Source organism: Falco peregrinus, chromosome 10 (assembly GCF_023634155.1).
Source record: "Falco peregrinus isolate bFalPer1 chromosome 10, bFalPer1.pri, whole genome shotgun sequence".
In the NCBI taxonomy this organism is placed as follows: Eukaryota; Metazoa; Chordata; class Aves; order Falconiformes; family Falconidae; genus Falco; species Falco peregrinus.
The window spans coordinates 17,878,968-17,892,108 of NC_073730.1; the positions used below are offsets into that span (position 1 = coordinate 17,878,968).

Consider the following 13,141-nt stretch of genomic DNA (forward strand, 5'->3'; position numbering starts at 1 on the left):
AAAACGTAATCTCATATTTAATTGGTTCTTATGGTCATAATAGTGTGGTTGTGTTTGGGTTGGGTTTTTTTTCTTCTTTTTTTTTTTTTAAATAACTTGACAGATGAAGAAAGAGATACGTTTAAAGCTTCACATCAATTTAGTATTTCAAATTACAGAACGCAACATGCACACTAAAACATAAGTAAAAGATATGCAAAGAAGTAAGAGTATACTGAACTGGATAAGTCATCAGTTTTCAGAAGGTTTCTACTACTCCCACTTTTACTTTTACTGGTTCTGCTCATGAAAGATGATCTGGCCTCATTTGGACTCCAACCAGGTAGCGTAATTGATGTGGCTTTTGATCGACCAGGGACGTTTTCCAAAATATCTTGGCAGCCCATTAGCCTAACTTCCAGGGTACCTGGAACAAGACAGACATCAATTTATCAAAGACTTCTGTTCTTCAGTAAACAAAGTGAATGACTAATGATTTATGGCAATAGCTCATATTCTGACCCCCACAGGGTCTAACAGACGTATCAGATGAAATCAAAAGATCTAAGACAGACAAATATACTGAAAATAAACATTAAAAGTCAAATATGTGGGGCTCAACCTTCTAGAAGGAGCAACAGTTCACCAAAATAACACAATATATTTTTGTTCTGTGTTTCAGTAGTATCTTTGTTTTCTTCACTTGAGAACCCAACTGACTTGGGTTCAAGTTGTAATCAATGTCATTTTTTAAGACAACAAATCTTAAATTATCAATCCATCATTTTAATAAGAAACAATTTTTTTGTGAGTTTTATGTAACCAATTAATATTGGATAAATCACTTCAGTAATTGAAATGGAACACATTGACTATTGAGACTACAAATTTGTTTAAGATACATTCAGAAATCACATTTGCCTGCTGCATGCTAAAGTTAAATTTGAGTCAGTACATAATTTAAAAATCATTGAATTGTTCCAACTTGACTGAATTTGGATTTATAACAGCTGAGCCAAGAAGTCACTCTTCAAATTCTTCTACATCTTTAACCAACTGAGATGCAGAGGCTGCTGTTCTAATTTAAGTTTCCTCCAGCAGCACAGAAACATCTGAATACCACAGATGGTTACAAGAACAGTAGGCTTACCTCATCCTGTACAAGATAGCATCTGTAAGGCACTAGCAAAATTAACTATTGGAAGTGGTGAAATTAGCCAGTTCCTAATCATACTGTCAGCGAAAAATGCAACTGCTAAACACAGTGTTCTTCTGACAGTAAATGTACTTAACTGTGAAGCTTAAAAGCACTCTTTTGTAACAGGAACTTAAGTCAGACTTGACCTAAAAATGGTCTGGCAACATTATAGCCCACAGAACAGACACGAAGAAACCAGTCCGAGCAGAAATCCCATCCTGTAGGGAACTAACAGCATAAGCAACAGCTAAGCATTAGGCTTGAAGATAAAGAGGTGCTACTGGCTCAAAAAACAGGTTAACAGGTAAAAGAATACTTTTTCTTCATTCCCAAACTCTCGTTTAGGAAAAAAAAATAAATCAATAAGCGAAAAGGCTATCATCTTGTATAAGGACTGGATACATATCAGAAAGTTCTGTTGATGCACTTTAAGAAGTATGCCAGTAGCACAGATCTATTTTTCACAAAGCATTAGAGGCAAAACACAAAGACACTGTTCATTTAAATCCAGTTCAATACAAAAGCTCTTTGTGTAGCCAATAGGAAAGTGAAACTATTAAGAACTTCATAAGCACATAGCTCTGTTTTGGTAATTCCTGTTAGAAACTGTTCATATATATCAGTAAGTCACATTTAAAGAGGAATTATTCGTCGCTATAATGTATCTGACACCAACGATTACGTATTACAGGAAAAAAAAAAAAAACCAACAAGAAAAACCCCACAAAACTGTTTTAAACCCAAGGCACAACACTTCTTGCTAATGGTCACTGATGATTTCAGATCCTATATGATGAAAAAGAAGTTCCCCTCACCACTCTGCAACCTTACAAGGGCTCTCAGCTGAGGTCCTGATGATTTTTACCCTTTGCTATGTGTCTTACTGAACCAAAATGGAAGACAAGCAGACTTGCTCCGTTTTATTATTACTGCAGCTCAGCAGAAGACTTCCTCTTTTTGTTTTAAAATATAATCCCACAGTACTTCAAAACTAGATTTTTGTTTCAGCTATATGTGTATAACTAGAGTAACATTTGAATTACAGGTTGTTTTTATAATAAGCTTACTCTGTTAATAGTTGATTTAATAGATGTAAAAAGCTTTAGGAAATAAAACAATAAACCTAAATGTACCTGCATTAGTAATTCTTATATGACCACTTACTAAATAAATTTAGTAAAGCAACATACCCCCAAGTAGTCAAAGTATTTGTTTTTCTTTAAAAAAAACTTGGAGGCAAATGTTTAAGAGCTTTGTTAAAGCATGGAACATTTACTTCCAATGAAGGACAACAATTTCAGGTGAACCCCAACTATGAGAAGTTCTGAAGTCTTATATTTACATATAAGTCTACTGTTCCCTCTGAGTAGGCTAAATGCAAAAAAAAAAAAAAAAGTCTCCAAGTTTAATTGCAAGGAAACCAATTCACACCAATAAACAGAGGCTTCAATAGTGCCCTGCATGTCTGTTAGGATCTCCCTCTTTGGACTGAAAATATAACATGTTTTGGTAGCATAAATCTCACCTTCTAGGAAGCCAGTGTGGTCCAGTGCGTAAAACAGGGACTGGGAGAAAAGCTGGGTGTCCAGCTCTGCCACTGACCTTGTGTATGACCAGGGCAAGACACTTAACCCTTCTGTACCTCAGTTTCCCCTCCATAGTGACCTAACTTCAGGCCAGAACTTCACTTCTTTAATAAGATTATAAAGAGGTCAACAAATAAACCAAACTTATCTGTATTTTTTTGGTACACACTCGGAAATTTTAAATGCTTTGTCTAGGAAAACAACAACAATGAAATATATCCAGAAAGAAATAAAGTTGGCATTAAAGATATGTTTTAAACCATTTAATAAAATAATTTTAAAAAGCTCCATAAATGATACCTGTTAAAGCTGCTGGTTTGGACAGTGTACTATACTGGTTTTGAGTAGATATTACACTTTGACGAGGACTTAATGTGGGTGAAGAGACCAGTGAAAGCTCCTCTATAATAATACTGCTTTTGGGATGGTTTTTAGGAAGTTCATTCAATCTCTGTTCCAGTGAATACTTCAAGAGGTCCAGCTTCTGGCTTGATTCATTAAATCTTGCTTGCGCCTTTTAAAAATAACAAAAAGAAAATATTTCAAAATTTTTTTCTTGAAGGAACATTTAAAATAAAGTATCAGAAATCGTAATGATGTAAATTACTTCTGAAAGTGCCTTTCTGTCGGTAACCTTCCCAGATCCAAGTAATTTCATCACATTTTTTGCACCTTCTGCTACAGCATACTCTATCCTAAAATGATGGCGTAATTCTTCCATTCGGAGTTCAAGAGGGCTTATCACAGGTTTTGCTGCAAAGAGATATACACAAACAATCTTCATTGAAGACCACGCCCATGTTTAATTTCTTTAATCTTAACCCCCTCCTCAATATAAACAGAGGGGAGAAAAAAAAAAAAAAAAAAAAAAAAAGAAAAAAGAGAAAGAAAAAAAAAAGTGAGAGATGAAGATTTGGTATTCCAAAGAAAAGCTTGAAGTACATCATAAAAGCAACAATGAAATTTTAAGCATCTGCATTTGAAGGCAGAAATAATCGATCGGGGCCTCAATCCAACAAACAGGTCCTACTCCTTGAAGAGCTATAATTACTAGAGGATATGAGAAAAAGAACATGTCTTCAGGGAAGTTAAGGGACAAAAGCTGCATCTTCCAAGTATCATTCAGCTAGCCAGGAGGTAGTGTTGAGACTTCCACATTTCTGAACCCCGCTCTGAAGATTTATCTTTCAAACTACTCTGTAGCTAAGTAGATCCCTGATTGGTTTCTGATAATCCTCCTGCTTCACAGAAAATCCCAGGGAATCCGGCTTCTGCCAGCACAGAGAATCTAAGAGGTCCCATACACTGCCTTCCCCAAATGGTTTGGGCTAACCATTCTAATGTCCACTTCGCACAGTGTTTAGATTTCCTAAAACTTTAGATTAGAAAGTTTCCTGGACATATTCCTTTCTGTTTAAAGCTCTAAGAGTAGTAGGAACACAAAAAGGCATTTGATAGCCCTTTCTAGCCAGAATACCTTTCTTTTTCTTTTAAAGAAATGAAATACATAATCCATGTGCTAAGGTGGGGTGTTAAAAAAAGCCAGAAGCATTGCAAGCATAAAAAGAAATAAAGAAAACCAACCTCCCTCCGCCCCACAAAACATAAACAACACACACCCATCCCTTTTTCATTACCTAGGATATATCCAGGGTCTGATTATGAGCATCATCACACAACTTCAATACACAGAAATGCATACGAATAAAGTTCAAGACTTAAGAGATGTACCAATATGCCCACAATTTTATAGTACACTCATGCTATTATAGCTCAGGGTTATTTTTTTCTTTACTTTTCATTTAAAGATTTCCGAAGAAATGCAAGTTTAAAACTACTTCTGAAATGCAGCATGAGTATTTCAAGTCAGGTTGTTTTAAAAACAGTGATTTTTTGTTTGTTTTTAAAACAGTTGTTTACTACTCAGTCTAGCCTAAACACCCATAAAGACAGCAAAAATTTGCCTCCCCATGTGCTCCTATTAGTAATAATAAGGTCAATCTATTTAAGTATGACAAGCAGGCTTTGTACCTGCATCACATTTTTTTTTTTTTTTTAGGATAGTGAAAAGATTATATGCTTTAAAGAAAATTACTAGTTATAAAGACAAAGAAAGCATGCATGAAGGGAGAATGAAGACCACAAAGCAAATATGGACTGCATAAAGCGTAAAAACGGTGAAGAAGAGAGATTGTATTTCTCTTCATTAAGCTTACGGTATTTTGCTTCAAGTCAGATATACCTGGCATCCTAACACACACAATAGTATGCCTGCTCTCCCATTATTTTTCATTCATGCAGGCTTTGTCTAACATTCCTGCTAGAAATTTTTGATAATTCCGTGTGCATATGGGTACATATCTACATGGCATTCTGACATTAATGATTCATATTTCCTTTCTACTCCATCACCATTATCAAAAGCCAATTCATTGGTCTGGACTGCCTGAAGAATCTGCATCCTTATAACTTCTATTTTTGTCTTGCTGTCCTGGAGCATCTGCTGAGCTGTGGCAAGAAGTTTTCGATCCTATTAAAACAAACCAACAAACAAATTAAAATCACATACTCTTCAAGGAACAAAACACATTGAAAGCTTCAAAACCCACATGCTTTAGGAACAAGTACTAAGCCTATGTAATTCATTTGCTATAGCAGACCAATTTAAGTAACCACATTAGGATATCAGTAGAAATTAGAGTTAGGACAGAGGCATATTCTGGTTTATTAAAGTCTATAAGCCACTCCCATGGAAAGTTTATCTGTTTAAAGCTGAATAAAGGAGGCATCACCTAGCGGGATTACACGTGTAGGTCAATGTTTAGTAAGCTAATACTAAAGAAAGGGCATGATATTAAGTGCAAAATACCTCCAACCTATGTAGAATGGCTCAAATTTACTGTGTGGTAAGAACTCTTCTAGTAGACAAGTTTGCTAGACTAAATCTGTATAAAAATCATTGTACTACACTGGAGCTGATTTTCAATTTTTAAATTAGAAATATCAAGTTATCTTACATAGCACATTATAAATAAGTCTGCAGTATGTTTTTTCTGAACACATAAAATCTGAAGATTTTTTTTCCCATTAATAAATACACAGCACACAAGGGTTACTTCTTTAGCTATTTGCCCTGGTTTCAGCAGCAACTTAAAGTATACTACTTTTCATCTAAACAAACCAAGCTAATCAAGTTTTGTTTTCAAAAGCACTAACACAAGCAGTTTAGAAGATAATATTTCTGAAAACGAGCTTTCAGACTAACTGGTAACGCCATTTCATTTTCAGGAGTGCAGCCATCCATCCACACCTTTCTCAGGTATACCACTTTTTGTCCTCCAGCTACTGGAGATCTGACGTAAAATGGCTCATCAAATGGCTCTGGGATGTGGAACTGTGCATGTGCTTCTGTGCCTGCTGCATGGCTCGCTCTATGCGTTTTGGAAATCACCAGATAACTTAAAAGGTGATCTGACTTGCAGTAAGAACAAAGAAAGGGTTATAAAAAAATTTAAGGCAGTCTATTTCTCCTGCCTGTGCAGTTCCAATCAATCACAGTAATTAATAGTAGACAGTGTAGATGAGTATCACACTTGTTATAGCCCAAAGGGTATTTTGGTTAACTCAATTTTGTAGCCACTCTATAACCTCATTAATAAGTTACTTTCCCATGGACATGGTTTATACTTATATTTTTAATTTTATAATGAAGTTATAAATTATTTAAGAAGTTAAAGAAATTCAATTCCTTTCCTTACCACAACCAAGACAAAGAACTGCAGTGTAGCACAGACACCCAGAGCTAGAAATACTGGCACCATGAAGTATACTGTGAGAAAAATCAGTATGCTGAGGAAAGAGAAATTTACCTTCCTAAAGCTCCTCTACGACCTTGTGCCTAATGTATTACTCAGGTATTTTAACACTGCCCTATGTACTGCAGGGTAGATACATCAAGATGTACTCATAAAAAGGCTTTGGCTGCACGGGAGAAATTGTGCCCCCTTTGCATACTATAGCCTCAGAACTCTTAATTTTTAGAATTAATCAACATTTCAGAGGGATACCGCTAGCTTTCATATTTTAAGATTCCGTGTTAGCTATCCAATTATTTAATGAGCACACTGAATTTCCTAAATAAACGCCTTCTCAAATACAAATGTCAACTTTTGAAATAACAACTGTCTACAGTGGTACATAGAATCTAAGTAACAGATTACAAGCAACTCTGGAATCCTGTATTAAATCTTATCCATGCATCACTCTGATGTATAAATACGCTGTGTTTCTTTTGTCTGTATCTCCACTTTTATCTTATTTTTGATCTTGCTGCTCTTGATTGTCTGTCATATCCTCTTACGACAACGGATTTGCTTGTTCAGGGGCAACATCAGCCCTTCAATGTGTAGAATGGAGGTAATTCAGGATTATAAAGATATCCTTCTGTTTTCAAAAGGCAGAAAATCCCATCTTTGGAATCAAAATGGACATATTATATACTCAGCAGCTCTTTTAGCGTTGGAGGCTGAATACAAAGTATTTCAAGGCATCTCCTGAGTATAGAAAGACTGACAGTGCCTGTATAACTGATCTTGAAAGCTGTTGTGGGATCGTGGAGAATCCACACAAGTCCAAGGAAAGATAATCAGTATCTCAGAAACACTTAAGTCTGAATAGGTTGAGCTGAATGTTACTGAAGCAAGTACAATAAATACAAGGGAAAACATTCCCATGAGATGATGGGTTTGTTATTATGAACAGACTGCTTTTTCATTTTTAAGAAACAAATGATGACTTCCCTCCATTAAATTTAGGTCTGAATATAACACAACAAATCTGAAATTAGATCATATAGTACACGAATAAAGGTCACAAAAGAGTTTAGTATGTTTTAAAAAGGGTCTTGTGACTACTTCTTAAAGAGCTACTGGGTTACCAGGGTTGGATTTAAACTTGGAATTTTCTGCCCCTTTTGCCCACCTCACCCAGACACTTGAGTTGTTTTAAGCTGTGCTTTTTAAAAGGTAATCACCATGCTCAAACCTACAGTTTAAACCTTCCAAATTAACTCGCTACTGAGTATTAAGAACATAAGAGAATGAATACGCACCATTTCCATCCCGTTTGTTGAAGCAGCTGGCAATGCTTTTGTGTTTTCCAGCTTGCTCTCCCCAGCCCAGACACTATATACACCCCATCTGGTAGGCTGATTTAAGCATTTACCAATTACAAATACAAGATTCAATCATCAATTTTAATTACATACCTAGACCTACAGCAAGCCAGACTTTATCCTTTCTACCTAGTTTGATCAAAGCCTGCTAACAATGTCTAATATCATAGCCTGAGCGTTTAGTTAAGTTTTTTCAGGCTCTTACAATGTTATTTACTGAGGGTTTATTACGAACATAACTCATGTATGTCTTTTGATCCATTTGGGTCAGCTGATTATTATTTTTAAGTGTACCTGACGTTAAGTACATGGCCCCAGAGGATTTAGACTCTAGAGTTTCCAGAAGCTGAGGGACTGTAGTGCATGGACAGCATTCCCAGGCACTTAGTCATAAGGTGCACTCCAGATATTTCTTCCATCTGCACCAGGCTAGTAGGTTACAGTTCACTTTCAGATAAGGCTACCAAAGTACCAGCTGGTTCAACAGAAGTGCTGCTGGGACAGTGAGCTCGATAGCACCTATGGTCCATCAGGTCTACACTCATTTTTCTGGGAGTGAGTAGTGTTCACTGTAATTTTTTCAAGGTATGAGTCAGTCGTACAGCAGGGAGATAGAAAGCAATCTGCCCCTCCACCGGTCCCTAGCAGAAATTCACTCAGAAAATTGAAGTTCCTTTCCAGCAGTTCCTGGTAAACATCAGTCATAAGAGTACCAATGCAATTCACAGATGTCTACTCTTCAAGTCAAAACACCCCATTTTAATAAGTCCACTGACCTAGTTAAGTGTTGGCTTAGTTCAGCACTTAAAATATTTCAATTGTATTTACTGTTGTGTGGACACAGAAACATCTAACCAAGCCACTACACACTATTTGTTAGACCTATGCTTGTGTTTACCCATAGTTTGGAAATAAATCTCCTTAATGCTTTAGTAAAAGTAAATGGAAAGAACAAGTAACGAGTAGCTAGTGAAAGGTGAAGGGGCTGGTAAGTAGAGGATCTCTCCCCCACCACCCACCCCTTTTTTTTCTTCTTATTTGAGACCTGTGACTCCCTTATAAAATATGTTAGGGTTTCTGTTTGTTTCTGGGTGGTCATGTCCACCACCCCCTGCCCCGTCCCCCCTATTTAAAAGGTTTGGCTTGTCTTTCAGTTGAGTTACAGGATTCTTGAGTATGGTGGATTTTATTACATAGTTAGGACTACTTAATAAGTCAACCCATTTAGGGGTTAGCAAACACCTCCCCCTCCTTGGAGGGCTTCCGGTGCTATCAAGAGAGAGTGAGTGCAAGTGAGCATTTGTTTTAAAATTCAGATCTAGAAATAAGCATGGCTTTATTTTTCATTTCAGTTTGATACTACCTCTAAAATACCACACTTCTGTAAAATAAAAGTATTTTTGTATTTTATGTGCATGTGTACTAATGCAGATTATAACAACTTGTATCAGAATACTATACACATCTTATTCACACAAATATTTAGTACAAATCTTTTTACTGCAAACTACAACTAAATGACCATTTCAGATGCATACTTTAAACTAATGGAATTTTTTTTTTTAGCAGAGCTAGGGAAAGCATTAGATACCAGTCAGTGTCATACCAAGCTTTGCTGCTACGTGAATCGCACATGATCAAAGATTACTAGATGTACTAAATTTAGTAAGCCGGATTTGTTATTTAGGTTGAACTGCATGTGGACAAATTGATAAAACAACCTCTTGAGTGGATATCAAACCGCAACAAAAAACAGTACAGTAATTTGTAGTAGATTTGACATAACTATTTAACAAAAATATACCCCAAACTAAAAGTTACTGAAATTGCATACTGTTTATACACTGTACATTCATACCACAGCAGTATGAAAAATCTACAGTCATGTTCTTTAAGCATTCCAAAGTCTTACCTTTGAAGAGCCATTTGAGTACATCTGTATCATATTTTCTGCTCCCTGCTTTACCTTCAGTTCTATATCCAATTGCTTCTTTAAGGCCATCAGTCTGTTGTTAGTAGAAAAACGAGGATCGCTATTTGGAGTATCGGGAGTCCTAGGACAATCTGTGAATTAAAGGTAAGATGTAGTATGTGCAGGAAAAGAAAAAAAAAAAAGAAAAAAAGAAAAAACCTCAAACCTCACAAAAACCAAACCCCAAACCCCTCCCCACAAAACAGCCTAAACTCTATTCTATTAAGTTATAGATTAAACAAAGCTGGAACATCACACTCCAGTATTAAGACTGACCCTCCTGTCCAGAGCTACTTTGCAACAGCACTGCAAATGCGCCTTAACATGAAAAGCCTCACGAAAGCCTAGTGACTCCTACACGTGTCCTAATTCACATGAATCACTTCCAGGAGTGGTAGACCTAGCTGCAAACCTGCCTATTCTATTTTCGCTTCAAAGGAGATTTATTTCATCTGGAATGTCTTGAGTCAATTAAAAATGCAACTTCTCATTAAGCTTTCTTACACTCCTGATTATAAATCTAAATGTTTTAAAAACAAACTTGGACAATAATATTCAGTACCACTGAGCACGGTCTAAACACAGATACTAAGCAGTTCCTCACTGATTCTAGCGTGAGTGTTGCAAACACCATTTATGTCAAAATTAAGACTAGATAAAACGCGCCTTTTCCTTAGTAGTTAGGTGAAACAGTTTTTGCTTTGGAATCGTAACAGAATCCTGGGATTATCGGATATATAGGCAGACATGTTATTGAACAACTGATCTGTGGGAAGGATAAAGCTTTTTCATTTCACAATATTACTGTGTTTAGATCTCCATCTTACTAGATTAATTGAATGGAATGCAAGTTAGTTTTATCAATCAAATTGTATAGTCATACTCCTTAACTTTCCTATCCTCCTCCAGTACCGTCTATTAATCACTGATTGGTATTTCAGCTTCTGCAACATGAACTGTTAACGAAATCAAAGCAAGCGGCCACTGGACTATTTCCTAATACTTAACTATGTCCAGCGCAACTGTCCTTTTAGCTAACTATCTTCCCTAACAGTCCCAACAGCTTCTCTTTCAAACTTTTTGTAAAAGAGGATAAATTACATCCACTGTAGTAGTTTTTTTGTGGTTGATTTCTTCTACCCTAACAACTGAGAAAATACCTTCACTATGGGTAAATGACACTAGTTGTCTCTTGGAAGGTATTTACCCAATACCACCAATACAGTCTTTTTTTCCAATTTTAGTTAATCTTCCTTGAATTAAAACTAAGATGATGGATCAAGTTCCTGAAATCCTCAAGTATTAGAAAACACAGGCATTGCACTAGTAACTTACAAATTATTAATTATGAGGTGTCATGGGGAGGAGATGCCTTATCTGACATTTCATATTTCTTCTGTAAAAGCTTCTGATAACTAGTTTTGCAGACTTAACACATTTACTTTCAAGTCTGCTGTGTGATTTCCTCCTAAATGGCCACCTTTGCTGAGGCTACACGCAGATTTCATGTAAGGAGAAGTTTTAATTTCCTCTGCTGCTAATTCACTCTTCACTTCAAGCCACTTCAAGACTCTTAACTGCATCCTCCTCACTCCTTAAGGGTAGTACAGAAAATACCAGATGTTAAAAAAAATAAAATTAAATCTGTATTTCTCCTCATCTGTTTTGTCGTTCACTCTCTCCTCAATGTTTTGGCTTGGTTTCTCTGTGGAACTGCACTTGAACAGCTTACCTTAAATCTGTTATTAATAAAACCAAGATTAACAACATACTTTCCTCTCACTTACGAATTCACATTCAACTAATCGTCACCTAATAATCTATTCAAAATTAGAACAAATGTGAAATTTGAAAGTCACAGTGTCAAGTCTCCTTGTAAAGTAGATTAATCGTATAAATGAATATTTATCCACTTTAGATTTACGATGCAGGCCTCTACCACTTAAAGATCCCAGGCCTCTGATGATCCCTGGGAAGACTGTGGGGCTCCTGCAGTCTGTTTTCACAGCTTTTAAAGATGCATACAAGCAGCCTTCCCTTGCATTAAAACAAACTCAAGTTACAAGTCAAGGACTAATTAGAGATACCATGGTTCAGGTTGCCCAGGCAGCTGTTATTATCTCTCTTTGCGTGTCTGCACTGTGTAGGTGGAACCACATCACTTACCTGGGTCATCTCGCGTTAGTCTGCACTTGTGGACCTAAACTACTGTCTACCATTTAGTTTAAATGGTTCTACTATATGCTTTGTTAGTAACCAGCAGCAAAGGAAACTTTTCTGCAGCATGGACTAATTGCTAGGAAGAAATAATTTTTTGCCTTCAGGCATAATAGTTGCTCACTAAACTCCCAAACATGGCACAATATGGTTTCTTAACAAAGATTTATTTTGTAAAGAAAAAAAAACCTCAAACAGTTTACCAACAGCTTTTCAGAAATGGCTTCCAAGTGACTCCTCCCCGCCCCCCCCCCCCCCCCCCAATTACAATTCAGCAAGTAGCCTGAGGCAGCTTCTTAAAGAATTCAGATTAAAGTTTTAAATCAGCTAGACAAACTGGTCCTATTATGGAAAGCGTTGACAATCTTAGCAGCAGCACTAGAAGCTACATCTATATTAGCTGTTTCGCTCTCTCTTTGTAATGTCTGCTGAGGTTGTAATTACTTTGGTATGGCTAGTTATCTCTGATCTATTTGTGTAACACACTTTACAGATGGGCTCAAATCTCATCTGGAGACTTTTAGTCATTTTCATAATACAAATAAGTAATAAATTAATCCAGATAATTGCAATCATGGGGATTTATGTATATGCTTAAAGTTAAACAAGAGTTAAGTACTCATACCAAATTGGTATTTTCCTCAAGTAAGTAAGTAGGGACTGGGGAAAATAAGAGATTCTCCAGCTTGCCACATTTGTTGGTCAGTAAGAACAGTACAGACTTGTCATTTTGGATGCATTCAAGTCCACCTTTGCATAGGAAGCAAGAGCTTTGCTGGGGTAGAGATTAGTGCCCCTAGGCATTTTTCTTCTTGACAGTGAATATCAAGTAAAGTAACAGATGTATTTCAAGTGAACTTGACTTCATTTCAAGTAACTAGAATGTTATTTTTGCTGAACAACTGTGAATGCTGTTGCTTAACAGAGTTTTGTGCAGAGTTAGCACACATCCAGGCTGCTGGAAGAGCTACAGTATTGCTTCCCCAGCACCTGCAATATCCTGTTTTCATGTAAAC

General features: G+C 36.5%; 1 protein-coding gene across 2 annotated transcripts in view; it reads right to left on the reverse strand.

Annotated features, from left to right (window-relative positions):
• Nucleotides 1-13,141, reverse strand: part of PKN2 (protein kinase N2) — a 56,423-nt gene that overhangs the window by 13,423 nt on the left and 29,859 nt on the right. For both annotated transcript variants that reach the window (XM_055815102.1, XM_055815103.1), the window contains 5 exons: nt 9,849-10,000; nt 5,176-5,293; nt 3,371-3,516; nt 3,064-3,277; nt 221-406 (listed from right to left, as the gene is read on the reverse strand). In XM_055815102.1, the coding sequence (XP_055671077.1) occupies nt 221-406; nt 3,064-3,277; nt 3,371-3,516; nt 5,176-5,293; nt 9,849-10,000 (816 nt within the window). The remainder of the gene's footprint in view (nt 1-220; nt 407-3,063; nt 3,278-3,370; nt 3,517-5,175; nt 5,294-9,848; nt 10,001-13,141) is intronic.